At 38.9% G+C, this 21,064-nt stretch overlaps 1 protein-coding gene across 7 annotated transcripts in view; it reads right to left on the bottom strand.

Moving 5' to 3' along the window:
• atp2b2 (ATPase plasma membrane Ca2+ transporting 2) overlaps window positions 1-21,064 on the bottom strand; it is a 933,917-nt gene that overhangs the window by 303,397 nt on the left and 609,456 nt on the right. For all 7 annotated transcript variants that reach the window (XM_072280310.1, XM_072280309.1, XM_072280312.1 and 4 more), the window contains one exon: window positions 430-627. In XM_072280310.1, the coding sequence (XP_072136411.1) occupies window positions 430-627 (198 nt within the window). The remainder of the gene's footprint in view (window positions 1-429; window positions 628-21,064) is intronic.

Genomic DNA, 21,064 nt, shown 5'->3' with positions numbered 1-21,064 from the left:
ACAATCAAATTCATGCCAATTAGACGTATTGCAACTAGGGATGTTGAGGCCACAAAGGCTAATGTTATAAAGGTCAGCAGATGCATGAAAGAGGCAGCAGGTTTCTCCATCACTGTCTCACGCTATTGGCAGTGATGAATAACTTTTAGGAAATGCCAATGAGTCAGCGACACATCATCCAACATTTCGCTAGTATTGGTTTGTTCCAGATCAGGACCAGTACAAAAACACTTACTGAATTCCAGTTTGTCACCCTTCTTTTAAATTAGCTATGGCTTTAAACTAGTTGATTGAGAATTTTTGGATCATCAATTTAATTGCACATTTTGTCACAACGACTAATTTTGTGGGTACACCGTTTCCATTCAATTATTAATATTATTATATAATTAGCCAGAATGCAAATGTTAAGTAAAATACTTTACTCACTTTCACTTCTTTCTCCAGGTGGTTGATAAAATGAGAGGCCCAAGGAGATAATGGCTGCAAGTTCTAGGATGATTAGGGTCACATCTTGTAGTGCTTCCCAGATTAACTGTAGGAAAGTTTTTGGCTTTTTTGGAGGTATAAAGTTTCTACCAAAAATCCGTTTTCTGTTTTCAAGATCTACAGGATTGCCAGCTAAACCTGTAGGGGAAATAAAAATAACAAAAATTTAGCAATCATAAGTGATGTAAAGGAACCCATAGTAGTTGAAAGCAACAAAAGATGTTTGCCAACAGTATCATTTTTATCTGTCAAATGAGTTGACGAATCAATTTCACTCTGTGATCTGACATTATTCAATCTATACTACTACTGAAAATAGGCAAGTGAGTAAATCAATTTGGTAAGATCTCCCGTTTAACCAAGTCGTACCAAGTTGTATGACATAGGCAGTCATGGTCATTCCATGACTATGATTGTTCTTGGTAAATTTTTCCACAGAAGTGATTTGCCATTTCCATCTCCTGTGCAGTGTCTTTACAACAGGGGTGACCCCAGCCATTATCAATATTCAGAGATTGTCTGCCTGGTGTCAGAGGTCACATAACCAGGATGAGTGATATGCATCAGTTGCTGGTATGACCATCCACCACCTGCTCCCATGGCTTCATGTGAGGAAGTGGGGGGGGGGGGAGGGAGGAATAAGCAGGTGCTTCATCCTGCTAGCCGGAGGGAAGGAGCACCTTACATCTCCTTTGGTAGAGATGTATCTCCACCCTGCCACCCAAAATGTACATTGAACCTAATTTAAACTTGGTTTACTTTTAAGTCTCTTGGGGCTCTGTAATAGATAGCAACTAATGTATTTGTTTGACATAATTAATAATTAGAGGAACAACATTTCATTCACTTAAAAGCTTCCTGCAGAACATCCAATCCTAAAGTCTTGAAGAAAATCAAATTGTGTGCATACATATATGTAAACAGACAGGAAATAAATTATGATTCTTTGAACAACACACACAAAATGCTGGAGGAACTCAGCAGGCCAGGCAGCATCTATTGAAAAAAGCACAGTCGACATTGCCTGGCCTGCTGAGTTCCTCCAGCATTTTGTGTGTGTTGCTCGGATTTTCAGCATTGGCAGACTTTCTCTTGTTTGTGATATGATTTTTTGAAAGAGGTTTTAACAAAACTAAAAGATGATTAAAAACATTCATAATCAAAAATAAGAGTTATTTACAGTATTTTCATATAGGCAAATCATTCACAACTAGGGTTTCTCATCAATAAAATCAACCATAACAAAACAAATCCCAATGATTTTAAAAAGGAATAGCAGGTTTGACAAACCTTGAATTAATGAAGTGAAGTTCAGTCAGAAATAAAACATATCAATTGTTATATATTTTGCCTTCGGGGACAATTTTCCAATGTACTTTCTTGTGTATTTAATATTTCAGTAACATTTGAGTAATATTGTAAACACATTTAATTAAGCACTTTTGCTCATTTAAATAATTCATTATGGTTATATGTAAAATTTATACATGCCATACGTCATCACGCCACCATATGATACGTGTGTGCTTTGCTTAAGTAAAAAAACTTAATGTACATAAATTATTTTCTGGCTCTCTTGTTTTTCTTTTAGTTAGATTTTATGCTTTGGAGTTGCAACACATAATAGTGGTGATTAGAAAGTTTTAAAAAAACCCGAAGTGATTACCTACCTGTTGAAGTGCTTTGAGATGTTCAAGGTAAAAAAAAAAAAGCATAGCATGTATTGTTTTTTCTTTGGAGCAGCATGTTTTCTTTGCAAAAGGAAACATGATCAAGTTAAAAGAAAAGGCAGAAAATGGAAGCATTCACGGGTTCATGAACAGTGAGTACTGAGTGATAGTATTCATAAAAAAAAAGCAGAAATAGCTGGCTACTTCGGAAAGATTGATTCATTTGATTATGCAACAGATAACTGGATTTTATATATTGAATCTACTGAGTAGTATTTTAAAGTAAATTGAATAGCCCATAAAAAACAAGTACCAGTTTTGCTCAATGCATTAGATTTGAAGGCATGCAGTTTGCTTCAAAGTTTAACTGATCCAACCAAATGAGCCAAAATGAGTTTTGCTAATATTGTGAAAGTAATGCTGGAACATTTAGAATCAAACCAATTACTGATTGCAAAATGCTTTAGGTTTCATAAGCAGAATCAAAAAGAAAGGGAGTCCATTTCAACATATATGGCTGAATTAAAGAGGGTTTTTTAAGCATTGTCAGTTTGGTAATGGGCTTATTGATGCACTGAGAGATCATTTAGTTCGTGGAATCTTATAAGAAAGCATTCAAAAACAGCTCCTAACTGAAGCACAACCTGTATTTAAAAGAACAGCTGAAATCGCTGTATCGATGGAAACAGCAGGCAGAGATGCAATTGACTTGCATTCAGGAATGAAAATAAGTGTGAACAAAATTGAGGCATCTAATCAGAGGCCTGCCTTGCCAAACAAATAGTGTTAACATTGCGAGTGGGACTCACATACATTGGATCAATGCAGATTTCACAGCAAAACTTGCAGAAAATGCAGCAAAGTTGGACACATACAAACAGCATATCAAGCAGAAAAGAATAAATGGACTGCACAGGGAAGAGAAAAAGATAAAAATCAAGCTGCAGTTCTCAAGAGGAGCACTAATCTGCATGCTGTTGATCAAAAGTCTGTTAATGATGAGAGTGATACAGGACTGAGTGGCTTTGAAATTTACAATATAAAAACTAACAATAGACAAGCAATATGGCCTAAACCAGAAGTGAACGGCAAATTAGTTGAAATAGAATAGGACATTGGTTCAGCTGACTCAGCCATTCCGCAAAATGAGTTTGAGTGACATTTCAAAAGTACTGCAGATATCCAATATATATATATAAATGCACACACACACACACACACACACACACACACACACACACACAGTACAGTGCAATAGTTTTAGGCACTCTAGATTTTTAATGTAAATTTTGTTTTAGTTATTTATCTTTTGTGTTCTGCATCAGTGAGTCAGTAGAAAAAACTTCAGATTTCAAAACATTCATTTTCCAAGACATTAAATGTTACAGCGAAATGTTTGTATTTTGTTAAAGAAAGTAAAATATTAAGTAACAGAGCACTTTCTAAATAAAAATTTGATGACTTTGTAGGTATATAGCCCAGTGCATGATTAAACAAAGATAATAAACAGGATGCTAATGATCAATGACTTAATGAGCTGAGTGAACTAAACTGATGGAATCAAATTGGGCAAAGGACAACCAAACGAAAAGGTGAGGGTGTAACAGATGTGACAGTTTAACCTTCAAATCATCAATTCTTACACCATGGCAAGAGTGAGCATGGCAACAAGACACAAGATGGTCATCCTGCATTAGAAAGGTCTCTCTCAAGCAGAAATTTTGAGGCAGACAGGAGTTTCAAGATGTGCTGTCCAAGCTGTTCTGAAGAAGCACAAGGAACCAGGCAAGACTGAGGACCAGAAATACAGTGGTTGGCCATGGAAACTGAGTGCAGCAAATGAGACATACATCAAACTGACATCCCTTCTAACTCGGAAGAATTCCAGCACTGCTATCAGCTCTGAATTTACAGAAACCACTAGCACCTAAATACACTCCTCTACAGTCTGGAGAAAGTCTTGTCGGAAGCTGTCTTCATGGAAGAGTTGCTGCCAAACAGTTATTCCTCCCAAGCAGCAACAAAGCCATGAGATTCACCTCCACACAAAAGCACAAACAATAGGATGCTGAATTTAGCAAGTGCTCTGGACTGACGAGACAAAATTAGAAACATTTTGGCTCATACAGGAGGTGAAAGAGCTGAAGAGTATCTGTAGCCAACAGTGAAGCATGGCACAGGCTCCTTGTAGCTTTGGACTGCATTTATGTAAATGGATTTGGTGATCCGGTCAGAATTAGTGGAATCCTCAATGCTGAGAAGTACAAGGAGATACTCATCCATCATGCAATACCATTAGGGAGGCATCTGATCGGTCGCAACTTCATTCTGCAGCAGGACAATGACCCCAAACACACGTCCAGTGTCATAAAGAACTATCTTCAGTCAAAAGTACAAGGAGTTCTGCAACAGATGATATGGCCTCCACAGAGGCAAGATCTCAACATCATCAAGGCTGTCTGGGATAACTAAAAGATACAGAAGCAAGTGAGACAGCCAAAGTTCTGCAGAAGAACTGTGGCAAGTTCTCCAAGATGTTTGGATTAACTCACCAGCTGATTTTCTTGTAAAACTGCACAACAGTGTACCTAAGAGAACTGATGCAGTTTTAAAGGCAAAGGGTGGTCACACTAAATAATGATTTAATTTTTTTACTGTTTATTGTTCTTTATAATAATTTTTTGATACTTAGAAACTTTACATTTCATTATTTTTGAAAGCATCTTCGCTTTAGTGAATTTATTTACGTGTCTGAGATCTTTGCATACTATAGGTATACAACTTAAGATGCATTTGATACTGAATTGAACATTATAGCTAAGCAATGAGGAGTGTTATGTATTTAATATTTCAGTAATATTTGAATAATATTGTCAATATAGTTTGATTAAGCATTCTTAGTTGTCCACATAATGCATTGTAAGTTATATGTAAAAGTTTGTAAATGGCATACATCTTCACACCACCACTTGATACACAAATGCATTATTTAAAAGTACAAGAAACTTATGTACACAAATTATCTCTTGGCTCGCTTGTTTTTCTTTTAATTAGTTTTTTTTGTGTGGTTTGGAGTTATAAAACATAAAATACCACACAGAATAACAAAAAATTCTCGCCTCATTGTAAGGGTTAATAGAACAATACCACAGCATATGAATTTTGCACTCTATCTCTGAAGATCAGTTCTATTCAAATTTAAGTAAAATATATGGCTTAGAAATTCAGGTCAGACAAAAATCACATAATATTTAAAGTTTAAATGATTTTGGCACACTCTGTTCCTGAAAATGGCACATATGTTATTGGACTGGAAAATGTAATGAACCTGGCAAATCTTTGTTATATAAATATAAACTGGTCAAGTTTGTATTATACATAAAGTTTGCTTTCATGACACAACAATCCATACTTGTGCTCCATTTTTAAACTAACTCCTTTCTCACTGGGCCTGCATTGTTTGGAGGCCTGATTTCATTTCAAATAGCACTGATTTCCTAGTGTACATTTATTTGAATAATTATTCCCAAATTCCCAAATTATTCTCAAAGGCACTAGTATGGAGACACCAATGCCTTTGAACAGAAAATCCTACAAAAGTACTGGATTTGGCCAAGTCCACCACGGCTAAAGCCCTCTCTAACATTGAGCACATCTACACGAAATGTTGTCGCGGGAAAGCAGCGTCCATCATCAAGATCCCCGCCACCCTGGCCTTGTTATTTTATCGCTACTGCCATCAGGTAGAAGGTACGAGAACCTCAGGACTCACACCACTGAGTTACAGAATAGTTCCTACTGTTCAACCATCAGACTCTTTAATAAAAGGGGATAACTACACTCACTTGCCCCATTATTGAAATGTTCCTACAATCAATGATCTCACTTTAAGGACTCTGTCTCATGATCCCATGTTCACGTTACTTACTTCTATTTATTTATATTTGCATTTGCAGTTTGTTGTCTTCTGTACTCTGGGTGATCTTTCATTGATCCTGTTAGAGTTACTATTCTGTATTTTTGCTGAGTATGCCCACAGGAAACTAAGTCTCAGAGTCGTATATGGTTACATTTATGTACTTTGATAATGAAATTTACTTTGAACTTGGAATTTCAGATCTTTCTTGGAAAGACACCAATAGGAATGAATCAGATTTACTGGTGACAGTTAAAAGGAAAGTTTAGTGGTACAATCATTTACAGGGCTTTAAATAACACTTCAAAAGGATGCATAATTGAACCAAAATTTGACAATAAATAGCTCAAAAATACCAAAGTAAGATCAATAAGTCAAAAGTATGAGCAGCAACGAATCAAACTTTGAATCACTAAATCACCAGATGTTACAGGCTCCTCCTTCTTATTCTACTCAAGGACTCTTTCCCAGAACAGTGCCATCTTTTCCTTCCCATTTTTAAAAGACACTTGGCAAGTAAAGCAGAATATTTCTTGAATGGTGAGATGTTCAAAGGCAAAAGGCTCCTTGGTGTCAATGTATACGAGTCAGCTCACAGGTACAAGTAATTCCAAAAGGCGAATGTTATGTTTACCTTTATTATGAAAGGATTTGACCGTAAAATAAAGATGCTTCACAGCATTCATATAAGATCTTGGCGACCCTAGAAATAAGCGCTGTACATTGTTTTGAACCCTTTACATAAAGAAAAGATATAGCTGCCATAGAGAGAATGCAGGAAAAATTTATTAAATCAAATCCAGGGATGGCTATTTTGCCTACAGAGACTGAGTAGACAAGGGTTGTAATCTTTTGTGTTTTCATGCTGGTTTAATAAGATCATACAGGTCTTGCTAGCTATCTGAGAACTCTAGAACCAGTGGCCAAGGTGTCAGAACAGAGGGTAGGACAGTTGAGACTAAGACAAGGATAAATTTGTTCACACAAGATCTGGTGAAGCTTTAGAATTTTCTGCCCCAGAGGACATCGGCGGATCAGCCACTGAATTCTTTCATAAAGCCAAATGGATAGATAACTGAATATTCAGGCAATGAGTGAATGTAGCACATTACAGGGATACAGCACCGAGAAAGAAAATCAGTTTTGTTTTTCTTGGATGGCAGAGCAGGCTCAAGGGGCCAAATAGTTTCCTCTCGCTCCAGTGTCTCATTTTTCTTTAAATTTAGGTTGACATCTAAAACAAAGAATACTTGGCACCAGCAAAGTAGCATCCCCTCAAATATGCCATTAGGTAGGCAGGTCCTTTTTTTGAAACATTAGTCAGCGTGTTGCCTTTTAAGTGTCCTGATTGCACAGAAGGCAGGAAGGTAGCTGACTGCAAATCTATTTTGGCTGCTGCTCTGCAACCAACCACTAGGAGGTAGGGATATGCAGCACTGCTGTAAGTAATCCTTTTCAGCTACTGTGCTGTTAAATCAGCACTGATTCAGAATGACAAAGTATCTGAATCAAGATCTCCGCACTAGGAGAGAATAAAGAATAATGACCTTGAAAACGGTTGACTTACAAATTAACTACAGTTCATTATTTATCCTTTTCATGGGCAGGGTTCTGAAAGCCAGAGTTGTGAGGGCTTGCTGACTTCAGTTCAAATTCATGCCAATCATGGGATCCAGTTTCTGAATCGTGGAGGGCAGCAGCACCCCTATGCATTACAGAGATCGCTTCCAGCAGGATAGATGAAATATTCTCCTCCCCCCTCACCCCCGCCACCAAGAAAGAGAGTATTAGGAAGGAAATGTTTTCACAATGTTCTTTAGGTCATACCTTCAGATCAGAAAAAAAATGGGACACTGCAGCCTCAGAAGCTATCAGCTGAATTCATCTTTTCCATAGCTGCAATGCAGCAAGAATCAGAGTATAGGTAGCACATACATAATAACTCTGTGTCCTTTGCAAATTCTCATTAATCACACAAAGAGCTTCGACTTCTGGGATTCACACTTTATTGAAGCCGAGTGTCATTAAAGTGGAGCTCAAACCAGATCACTGTTACAACAAAATGAATGTACAATGTTGCACATATCCTTCTGGTAAAGAGTACAATTAGTTCCTAAAAGCAGCTTTCTGGTCTAATGATAAATACACTGTAAGTTGGCATTCTTGCAATTAAAGCAACAGATAAAGGTGAAATTCAAAAATATACACAAGTTATGCCCTACTAACTCGCATGATAAATCATTAATTAAAACTTCACTGATAAAAACAAAGATTTATCACCCACTCTAATTCATTATTTAACACTCTGGTGAACTACAAATAGAACTGAATCATGCAACAAACTTTAGACCATTCAGAAATGAAATCCAGTATACATTTTCTGCAAGACGATACCACTGCTATCTTTGCACCAATTAAAAAGGACACAGTCCTTATTTATTGTCTAGAGTTACAGAGTCTTCCCAGAATAATATTTTAAAGCAACATGTACTGCACCAGTATAACAACAATAACATGTGTGATTAACATGGGAGAGTGTGCCTCAAGTATCACTCTCCATTTCATTATTAGCATTTGTTATTTGAAAGCATGAAAGGACATTTCATTTATGTGCTGCAAACTGTGTTCATTTATTTCCATAAGATGTAGCAGCAGAATTAGGCCATTTGGCCCATCAAGTCTGCTCTACCATTCCATCATGGCTGATTTATTATCCCTCTCAACTCCATTCTCCTGCCTTCTCCCTGTAGCCTTTGATTCCCTTGCCAATCAAGAACCCATCAATCTCCACTTTAAAAAGACCCAGTTCAGGGATGCTCGACAATTATGGCAGAACTTGAATAATATCACCTCTGATGAAGTTAAATCAGGTGACATAGGCAACAGCAGGGCTTTGCTTCCAGATGAGCACAATGCCTTCTATCATCTATTTGACCACCAAAACATGGAGGAACCATCACAATCTCCCATATCCCCCAATGAATCTGTGATTTCAGTCCCTGAGGCTGACACCTATATCCACAGTGATAACGTGTTTTGAGAGGATGGTGATGAAATATATCATCCTCTGATTGAGAAGCAACTTAGATCCACTCCAGTTTGGCTCTAGAACAACAAGCCCACCACAGGTGCTATCTTATAGGCTCTTCACTCAACCCTGGAACATCTGGACTGAGAAGATGCATACATCAGGATGCTCTTTATAGACTACATCTCAACATTTAATACTATTATCCCTTTAGACATAATCAATAAACTACAAGACCTTAGCTTCAATACATCTTTGTGCAATTGGATCCTAGTTTTCCTCACTTGCATACGTCAATCAGTTTAGATTGGCAACATCTCTTCCACCAACTCCATCAGTATCACACCCGTCTGTGTGCTTAGCCCCCTGCTCTACTCACTTTACAATTATAACTGTGTGACTAAGCACAACTCCAATACCACATTCAAGTTTTCTGACAATGCCACTGTCGTAGACTGAATCAAAGGTAGCGATGAATCAGCATATAAGAGGGAGATTGAAAATCTGGCTGAGTGGTGCCATATCAACAACCTCTTACTCAATGCCAGCAAGACTATGGATTATTGACTTCAGGAGAAGGAAACCAGAGGTCCATGAGTCAGTCCTCATCTGATGTTCAGAGTTGGAGAGGGATGGCAATTTTAAATTCTTTGGTGTTATTATTTCTGAGCCCAGCAGTTATGAAGAAAGCACGGCAGCGCCTCTACTTCGTCAGGACTTTGCGGAGATTTGGCATGACATCTAAAACTTTGACAAACTTCCACAGACATGTGGTGGAGAGTATATTGACTAACTGCATCACAGCCTGGTATGGAAACACCAATGCCCTTGAATGGAGAATCCAACAAAGCGTAATGGATACGGCCCAGACCATTACGTTTGGGTAAAAAACTCTCAACCATCGACCACATCTACATGAAACGCTGTTGCAGGAAAGCAGTATTCATCATCAGGGACCCCCAACCACCCAAAACATGCTCTCTCCTCACTGCTGCTATCAGGAAGGTAGTACTGTATATGAGTCTCAGGACTCATACCACAAGGATCAGGAACATTTATTACCCTCAACCATCAGGCTCTTGAACCAAAGGGGATAAGTTCACTCCATTGAACTGTTCCCACAACCTATGGTTTCACTCTCAAGGACTCTTCATCCCATGTTCTCTATTTATTGCTTATTTATTTAATTATTATTATTATTTCCTTTTTTTTTTTGAAGTTTGCAGATTATTTTCTTCTGCAGTTTGGTTGGACACCCAAGTTGGACATCCTTTCATTAATTCTGTTACGGTTATTATTCTTATAAGATTGTTGAGTATGCACAAGAAAATGAATCTCAGCATTGTATATGGTGCCATATATGTACTAAGATAATAAATTTACTTTGAACTTTGGCTTGGGCTTCTCAGTTCTCTGTGGCAATGAATTCCACAGACTCAGCATCCTCTGGCTAAAGAATTTCCTCTTGTTATCTGTTCTAAAGGGGCATCCCTCTGTTCTGAGGCTGTGTTCCCTGGTGCTAGACTCACCACAATAGGAAGTATCCTTTCTACATCCATTTCCTAAAATGCTTGTTAGGCATTCTGGAATGGTGGATTATTTAGCCAAGTTAAAGTAGCTATATTTCTTTGAAACAGAACTCTTTCACATATTTTAAAAATAACAAATTACTTCTTTAAAACCATTTTATTTTAAGAACGTTTAGATCAGGGGTTCCCAACCTAGGGTTGATGGACCCCTCAGTTAAGGGTAGGAGTGCTGGGCATAAAAAAGGTTGGGAACCCTGATTTAGATTTATATTATCATTTCCAAATCATTTGAAACTTGGCATCATTTGGGGTGGGTCTTTCTTGACCTAATCTTCTTTAATAATCTCCCACAAAAAACATAAACTAAAACAACCATGGTCAGAAATTCATAATAGAATTGAACTTCTAACAGAGTTTTCAACTAAATTAAGGTCACATCTGGAAGACATATTGTAGGATTCGACTCATAGCTCTGCAGCAGGCAAACTTATACTAGTATTGAATTGACTTTATTTCTTACATCCTTCACACTCGAGTAAAAATCTTTATGTTACGACTCCATCTAAGTGCGTAATGTGCAATCGTAGAAATTTATAATAATTTATGATAAATAGAACAGTCAACGTAACATAGAAATGCACTCAAATGAGCATGAGTTAAATAGTCTGATGGCCTGGTGGAAGAAGCTGTCCCAGAGCCTGTTGGTCCTAGCTTTTATGCTGCGGTACCGTTTCCAGGATGGCAACAGCTGGAATAGATTGTGGTTGAAGTGACTCAGGTCCCCAATGATCCTTCAGGCCCTTTTCGCAAACCTGCCTTTGTAAATGACCTGAATCATGGGAAGTTCACAATTACAGATGTGCTGGGCTGTCCGCACCACTCTCTGCAGAGTCCTGCGATTAAGGGAGGTACAGTTCCCATTCCAGGCAGTGATGCAGCCTGTCAGGACGCTCTTAATTATGCCCTTGCAGAAAGTTTGTAGGATTTGGGGCCCATATCAAACTTCAACAATTTGAGGTGAAAGAGGTGCTGTTGTGCCTTTTTCACCACACAGCTGGTGTGTACAGACCATTTGAGGTCCTCGGTGATGTGAATACTGAGGAACTTAAAGCTATTTACCCTCTCAACCCCAAATCCATTGATGTCAATAGGGTTTAGTCTGTCTCCATTCATCCTCTAGTTCACAACCAGCTCCTTTGTTTTTGCAACATTGAGGGAGAGGTTGTTTTCTTGACACCACTGTTTCAGAGAGATGACTTCTTCCCTGTAGGCCACCTCGTTATTGTTTGAGAATTAGGTCAATCAATGTGGAGTCATCAGCAAATTTAATTAACAGATTGGAGCTGTGGGTGGCGACACAGTCATGGGTATACAGGGAGTAAAGGAGGGTTCTCAGTATGCAGCCCTGAGGGGTTCCTGTGTTGAGAGTCAGAGGGGTGGAGGTGAGGGAACCCACTCTTAACACCTGCTGGTGATCTGACAGGAAGTCCAGGATCCAGCTGCACAAGGCAAGGTCAAGACAGAGGTTTCTGAGCTTCCTGTTGAGCCTGGATGGAATTATGGTGTTGAATGCTGAACTGTAGTCCAAGAACAGCATTCTCACATAGGCATTCTTCTTCTCCAGATGCGTAAGGACGGTATGTAGAGCAGTGGCTATTGTGTCACCTGTTGATCGGTTGTGTCGGTAAGTGGGTTGTAGGGGAATATCTAGCATGACCTCAATTACTTTTTCATACGCTTCAAATTCAACAGCAAATCAACTAACCCAATGGCAAATGGAAACAGATTTCTGCGGCTAAAGTCCTCAGGTTTTACTAACAGATTTTCTGCTTTATATTTTGCAGTATGACTAAGAAATTGAAATCTGCGTTTTCCTATTCTGGGACAGTTAATTGGGGATCAATTAATGGGGAGATTCTCCAAAGTTGTTAATCAGTTTTCATTTTTGCCCCTTATTTTCAGGTCTGATTGTAGGCTTTACCTGTTGTAAGACAGCTTGATAATCATTTTATGTAAATATAGCATGCATTAGATCCAAGTACAACTCCTATCCAAGGCATTTCAAAGAAACGTGATTTAAAATAATTTTAAATTGTTTCCTCTGAGAAAATAGGAACTCGTGCTTGAACTATTGGCCACTGGCACTCAAACTTCATGATGCCACAGACCTCCTGAAGTCAGAGACTGATGCAACAACTTACATTTATATATAGCCTTTCATTATGGTGAAACCTCCCATGGCACTTTGCAGGAGTATATATAACATCATTTATTGTCAGTACAGCTGTTAAATAATTCACAAGTAGCATGAAATGTCACATTTATATCGAGCTTTAACACCATTAGAGAAAATGTTTGCCACAATAGGCCACGTACGTAGACAAGGTCGAAGCATAAACAGCTGAAGATTTTCCAATGAACTCTCACGTGTGCCTTTAAAAGGATATCTTATAGGAGAAACAAAACAAGTTCAATTCTCCTCCTAGGCAGATTAGCAATGTGGCAAGACTTTTTTCCAGCGCTTGTCTCCCTCACAGCTTCGGCAGATTTTGTGGAGTTGGGGGAAGGTACACATAGTTTTGAAACAAGCTACCAATGGGATGTTGCCATCAAAGACCTCATTCATGACTGATCATACACTTCTGGTGGTTTTGCAGTGTGAAGTTAAAGGAGCAGCATTGTAGGCAATAACAGAGAACATGACCTATATAAGTAAGAGAAAGATTGGACCGAAAGATAACTTTTACTTGAATTCTTCACTCTCTTGCCTGACCTAATTACATGTATCATTACTACCCTGAATTAACTATCACACAGAAGACAATACAATAGTTTTAGCTGGAGCAAATGGGAATTAAATTAATGAAATGAACGAGTTCCATCTTCCAGATAACATATCCAAAAAGTGAATGAGGAAAAGGCTCTGGCAGAAGTGGAGGGAAAGGGATCTGTTAAGGAACAGAATAGCAGCAGTGAACTTCAGACGCAAGTTTTGTATTTTCCCTTGGCCACTGGCAGTCAAATTTCTTTCAAATTAAAGACAAGAATCTGACCCAATGATTTATAAAGGACTGTATAACAAGTAAAATAAATTTAAAAGTTCAAAGTGAATTTATTACCAAAGCACATATATGTCATCACATATAACCCTGAGGTCATTTTCCTGTGGGCATACTCAATAAATCCATAGAAATTCTAAATCCAAATGAGATCAATGAAAGACCATACCAACTTGGGCCTTCAACCAGTGTACAAAAGACAACAAACTATGCGAACGAAAAAAAGAAAGAATGAATAATAATAAATGAATAAGCGACAAATATTGAGAACATAAGCTGAAGAGTTCTTGACAATGAGTCCGTTGGTTGTGGGAACATTTCAGTGAGGGGGAAAGTGAAGTTGACTGAAGTTATCACCTTTGGTTCAAGGGTGTGATCGTTGAGAGATAATAACTGTTCCTGAACCTGGTTGTGAGAGTCTTGAGGCTCCTGTATCTATTTCCTGATGGCAGCAGTAAGAAGGGACCACGTCCTAGGTGGTGGAGATCCCTGATGAAGGTTGCTACTTTCCTGCAGCAGCGTTTTATGTAGATGTGCTTAATACCCCACGATGGATTGGGCTGTATTCACTACTTTTTGTAGGATGAAGGAAACCACTTGGATTACATTATTTTGATGCATGGTGTTTTGTAGCACAAATGAATGAATATTATCTAGTGTAATTGAAGATCATAAAGACAGGAGTCAGTTTCTTACAGCAAATCATAAGCACAAGAAAGTCTTCAATTGCTGGAAATCCAAAGCAACACAGACAAAATGTTGGAGGAACTCAGCAGGTCAGGCAGTATCTCTGAAAATGAATAAGCAGTTCATTTTTCTGGCTGAGACACTTCTTCAGGACTGAGGAGGAAGGGAGAAGATACTAGAATAAAAAAAAGGAGAGGGGAGGGGAAGAATAGCTGGAAGATGATAGCTGAAGCCAGTTGGATAGGAAAGGTAAAGAGCTGGAGATGAAGGAATCTGATAGAAGTGGAGAGTGACCAAAGGAGAAAGGGAAGGAGGAGGGAATCCAGGGGGAAGTGATAGGCAGGTGAGAAGAGATAAATGGCCAGAGTGGGGAATTGTTGAAGAGGAGAGGGAGAGGGAATTTATCATCCCACCCCAAGGAGAAATTGATATTCATGCCAACAGGTTGGAGGCTACCCAGACAGAATTTAAGATGTTGCTCCTCCACCTTGGCACAAGAGGAGGCCAAGGACTGGCATGTCAGAATGGGAATGGGAATCAGAATTTTACAGCATCTTTGCTCTGTTCTTGAGATAACTGGATAGAATGGTGATTGCCAGGGCCACAATGCTTATTTCATGATTGGAAAATAAGTTGAGTGACGAGCCATTAAGACTAAAGTGTTCTTCCCTCTAGGCACAGTGGAAAGTATTTCAGAGCAGCCACCTCTGGGAAGTATTGAATGACAGCAATCTAAAATACCCCCATAGCATAAAAATGAGTTCAGCAATTTTTTTTTCTGCAACATTCCAATCCTGATTAAGAACTCACGACTTGCGAAAAAATATCCACATGATAAAATTGATTGCCAATAGGTTTGTTGAAATGCAAATGCAAGCAGAAAAATATATTTGGATGAAATTCAATATAAACTACTGTTAATCACTCTGGATTTAACATTTCTTAAAAAGTACAGCCCTCCAAGGGGACCACAACCTTGTCGTAGTTTGGAGGCTTGCTTGCCTTAATGACCTGGTAAGCTATGTTGCCTGGAGTCAGGGCTTTATACTTTGGCTCTTGGTAGGTCACCCATGACAAACAGGTCAAAGGGTAGAGGTCAGACTAAGAGTGGTCCAGTGGTCCTCCAGGTTCTGTGGTTCAGCTCAATACTAACAACCCTGACAGGTGAAACAAAACTATTACGGAAACAGCAATTAAGAATCCTTCTACATCTGAGTGTGATGGTGTTCCTGAGTCTCCTGCTGAGACCTGCATTGCTGACTGTAGTGAAAACCGAGAGGAAGCTACTGGTATACTGGAGGAAGCCCTGAAAACTACTAAGTCAAAGACCAAAATTAAGCAAGGACAGACAGAGTCCTAACTGCCACAGAAAATCTCAAAGAACAGTGATCCATTCATACTCCACCAAACTGACACAGTTAATAGGTACTGTTGTTATTGCCATTTCTTACTTTATGAACTATGACGTTTTATATATGATGTTCAGAATTAACTTCTTAGCTATTTTATAAGGAAACATGCACCTCATGTGAGATTTGCTCAAACTATGAGCTCGGCTCTTAGACCCCAATATTTATGTTGAAGGAGATTAAAATTCAGCATGGAGTGTGTCAATAACAAAGTGGAGTGATTGCAAGCTTGAGTGAAGCAGCTCAGAAAGCATGGAGAAGTATTAATTTGTTTAACAAAAGTGAAGATAAATGGATAGTTATGGGGAACTTAAAGAAAGGATCTGTACAAATTCCATGATTGGATAAACAATGTTATCTGTGTTTATTGCACATTTTTCTCAAAAGTCTGATTTGGCTACTTAATTCTGATTTTGGCTAATTTAAGATGATACAGCATGGAAACAGGCCCTTTGGCCCATTGCATCCATGGTAACCAAGACACCGACCTAGGCTGGACTCATTTGCCCATGTTTGGCTCATATCCCTCCAAACATTTCCCATCCATTCAAAATATCCAGAGTTTATTTTAACTCAGAGAAGCAGAAGAAATGGATTAATCATGTCCCCTTATTACAAAAACTCATCATCAAGCAAATAAAAACATTAATATTTGAACAGAGACCCCGATACATTTAATCCTGGTCCCCAAATGACCTTCTCACCCTTCTCACCCTTGAAGAAATTGGTAAGGCGGACAAATATTTAGGCTATGAATTTTCCTTCTTTAGTCAGTCATAAAGAGGTATACAGCAGAAGACCAATGATTACTCCTTAATATTTCAAACTTTTATTATCCTACACTCTGAAATAAACAGTAGGCCCTTTCTAGTGACTTGAAAAAACAGTGGCACATCAGATTAACACACAGTATTTTAGCCAGGACTCATTCAGTAGTATTGTGTGTTTGGGTGCCACTCCATAGTTTTGAGCTCAAAAAGCGATCAAAGCTAACACTTCACTACAGTACTAAGGGAATTCTACATGTTAGCATGCCATCTTCTGACTGGAAAGCTAAACTGAGGCCCCTTCTGCTCTCTCAAATGGACATACATGATGAAATAACATTCTTTGAAGGGGGGGTGTAATGAAATTATCCATGATATCCTGACCGACACTTCCCTCTCAAACAGCACCACTATATCTCATGATCTCACCACCATTTGTGAGAAAGTTTCACCCACAAATGGTTTTGGAACTTCTCCTACAGTAGTGACTAGAAAGATACACTTATTGACCTCAAAGTGCTTTAAGAAGACAAGGTTATTCAATTATTTCACTTAAGTGAGTTTTGTTTTTATACAAGTTCCAAGTTAATATTTTAAGTTAGAATATTGATATTTAACCTTCTCCCCTTTGTCATTTAATTCTAGAATAGGGATTCCCAACCTGTGGTCTATGGACCCCTTGTTTAATGGTATTGGTCTATGGCATAAATAAGGCTGGGAGAATGAGATTGGTAACAACATTATGTCTTTATGCACCTTGGAACCAACTGGCTGCTCTCCAGCACAGGGCTTCAAGGTGGAGTCCGAGTTGGAAACAGCATAAAAAGTCATCCCGTTGAGAACATCAAATGATGAAAAGGAAGTACACGGAGATGAACAAATATGGAAATGCCATGGTAGTTAGCACTGCTACCTCACAAGTACAGAGACCGGGGTTTGTTCTCACCATAGATAACATCGGTGTGGAGTTTGCTCAATGCTCTTGTGATTGTGTGGGATTCCCACTGGAATCCAGTTTCCTCTCACATCCCAAAGATATGCTACTTAATAAATTGCCTCCTGTGTGTAAACAAGTGGTAAATTAAGTAAAAATGGCAAATTGGTGGGTGTGCAAGAGTGAGGAATTTGCCAGACTAGAGCGGAATAAGGTGGTGAAGAAGAAAGGGACAAAAAGAGTGCTCTGCTATTGCAGGCATGGAATTGATGGGCCGAGTAACTTATTTGTGTGTCATAATAAGCATGTGGTAGCATCGGGCAGCCGACAGAAGGCACAAACATTGAAACCTATCAAACGTTGAAAGGCCTCGATAGAGTGGATGTGGAGAGGATGTTTCCTATGGCGGAGGATGTTTCCTATTAAGACTAGAGGACACAGCCTCAGAATAGAGGGACGTCCATTAAGAACGGAGGTGAGGAGGAATTTCTTTAGCCAAAAAGTGGTGCATCCGTGGAACTTGTTGCCACAGGCAACTGTGGAGGCTAAGTAATTGGGTATTTTTAAGGCAGAGGTAAATAGGTTCTTGATTAGTCAGGGCATGAAGAGTTACAGGGGGAAGGCAGGAGAATGGGGTTGAAAGGGAAATGGATCAGCCATGATGAAATGGCAGAGCAGACTCGATGGGCCAAAAGGCCTAATTCTGTTCCTATATCTTATAGTGTTATGACCTAAATGGTTCTCTGACACAGAGGTTGGAAAAAGGATGCTTCATTGCGTAGCAGTTTGTGTAACACAATTGACCTAGGTTCAATTCCCATCACTGCCTATAAGGAAGTTTTAACATTCTCCCCATGAACATGCAGATTTCCTCCGGGTGCTCTGGTTTCCTCCCACATTCTAAAGACGTTTTGGTCTGCAACTTAATTGGCCACGTGGTCAGTTGGGTAGTGCAGCCTCGTTGGGCCTTAAGGGCTTGTTACTGGGCAGCATCTCTGAATAATTAATAACACAAGTTATGCATCATCACCTGAAATAATGAGTTCTGGAATTCTCAAAACACTCAGACTGATGTTCAAATATAATGGACAAGAACTCCTCTCCCATTTCTGTATATCTTAATTTATTAATTATTTTACTTGCTAAGACAACTCAAAATCAGAAATGATCTTCTTAGATCAAATATAAATGAAACAGAAGTTTAATCAAAATAAATTGGCTGACATAATGCAACATATTTTTTATGCATCCACAAGAGTATGCATCCTCAAACAGTGATTAAGAATAAAAAATGAGTTACGTGTGTCAAAAAAAAGATTACTGTACTCATAGGAGGATTAATTAGAGGGAGTAACTGTATCAGCACATTAAAGGAGCAACACTATTAATTAACTCAATGCATTTTAATGCATCTTGATCCCAGTTTAAAGAAATAGAAAATTGTTTCTTCAACTGAACACGTTTCACCTGCTTCTCTCAGATGGGCATGAAGTGAACTGATTGATTCTAGCAACACACACAAAATACTGGAGGAACTCTGCAGCATCTATGGAAAAATGTAGGCAGTTGACATTTCGAGCTGAGATACCTCTTCAGGACTGAGAGGGAAGGGGGAGATATCTGAATTAAACGGGAGGGGAGTGAAAAGAGGCTAGCTGAAAAGTGATTGCTGAAGCCAGGTGGGTGGGAAGGGTCAAGGGCTAGAGAAGAAAGAATCTGATAGAAGAGGAGAGTGGACAATAGGAGAAAGGGAAGATGGAGGGGATCCAGGGGGAAATAATAGACAGGTGAGAAAAGATAAAAGGTCATCTTGGGAATGGGGGGCCAGATTTTGGTCACTGAAAGGAGAAATCAATTTTCATACCATCAGGTTGGAGGGTATCCAGACAGAATATAAGATGTTGCTCCTCCCCACCTCCACCCAACAAATCTAGCATTGTTCTCCAGCAGCGATATGGAGTCAAGGAAATGAAAAAAAACACAAGAATCTGCTGAAAATAACAGCCTTGTATAGATTGTGGCAGAGCTATCCTTGCAGTTAGTCATTGTGAACAGAAAGCAGAATGCCATGTATATGATGACTTCAGTTTACATCACTTATAACAAAGAGGACCTGCTTCACATAAACTGCCACATGGTAATTTGCAGAATAATAACTGCTGTAATTTAATTTTATGTATTATAATACCTTACTTCTGCCAGTTGAATTTGCATTTTGAATTCCTCAGCTCTGTGAACATCTCACCCAATGACATGATTGAGATCATATATCCCAAAACTTAGACAAGATACATCACTTATATGGGAGAGGAGGGAGAGTCAACAACCAACTTCCATTTATTTTGGACCAAGGACACAATGAAACCTCTCAAGTCAATACGTGAATTTATTGTATATAATTTGTCATGTGAAAAACCTGATCATAACTGGCTACTCATGGAATCAGATATTTGTAGCTCATATATTGATGCAAAGTGATGGAATATGATTACATGGATAGGAAACTCTGTTTGACAATTGGAATGTGGGAAACGTCCAATTAAAGGTTTGAAGGTTCATTTTATTTTCTAAGTACGCATGCAGAATACAACTCTGAGGTTCACCTTCTCCAGATAGCCATGAAATACAGAAAAACCATGGATGTCATTGAAGGAACAGACATCAACCACACACCCCACCATGCACATAAAAGAAAAAGAAGCAAAAACTCGCAACTCCAAACTACCCCAACCCCTCCCTGACATAAAAACTAACAAGGGGAAAAAATCAGCAACAATTACATCAATTGCCCAACTCCCCCCCCCCCCCAACACGCTCTTATACACAAAAATTAAGTTTTTATTCTGGCATCTTCCCACTTCCTTTTCAGTACTAAAGAAGGGTCTCAGCTCAAAACATTGACCATTTACTCATTTCTGAAGATGCTGCCTGACCTGCCAAGTTCTTCCAGGATTTTGCGTGTGTTGCATTATTTCCAATGGTTCTGGGGTCTCAAACAAATGAACGTAGTTATTACATTAAATAGATATAATCAAAGGGAGAGAACACAAGAAATGTCAGGTAAGACTTGCAGAAGGCTATTTCAAGAGCCAAGAAACAATTCCAGGAGAGGTTAGAGGCGACATTGGATGCACATCAACTCTGGCAGGGTCTGCAGGCCATTATTTCCAACAAAGCAAAATCCAACATCATGAATTGCAACAATGGTTCACTAGCAGATGTGCTCAACACCTTCTTTGTTCACTTTGAATGGGAGAATAAAACCACAGCTATGAGGATCCCTGCAGCATCCGATAACCCATTGATCTCTGTCTCAGAGGCCAACATCAAGAGGGTGAACACTCGCAAGGTACCAGGGCCAATGGAGTACCTGGGAAGACTCTGAAAACCTCTGCCGAACAACTGGTGGGTGTATTCAAAGATATCTTCAGCCTCTCACTGTTAGTCGGAAGTTCCCAACTGCTTCAAAAGGGCTACAATTATACCAGTGCCCAAGAAGAGCAGTGTGAACTGCCTGAACAACTATCATTCAGTAACACTCATATGTATGGTGATGAAATGCTTTGAGAGGTTGGT

This window comes from Mobula birostris, chromosome 16, assembly GCF_030028105.1.
Source record: "Mobula birostris isolate sMobBir1 chromosome 16, sMobBir1.hap1, whole genome shotgun sequence".
NCBI classification, from domain to species: domain Eukaryota; kingdom Metazoa; phylum Chordata; class Chondrichthyes; order Myliobatiformes; family Myliobatidae; genus Mobula; species Mobula birostris.
This window is presented reverse-complemented; position numbering and strand designations above follow the sequence as displayed.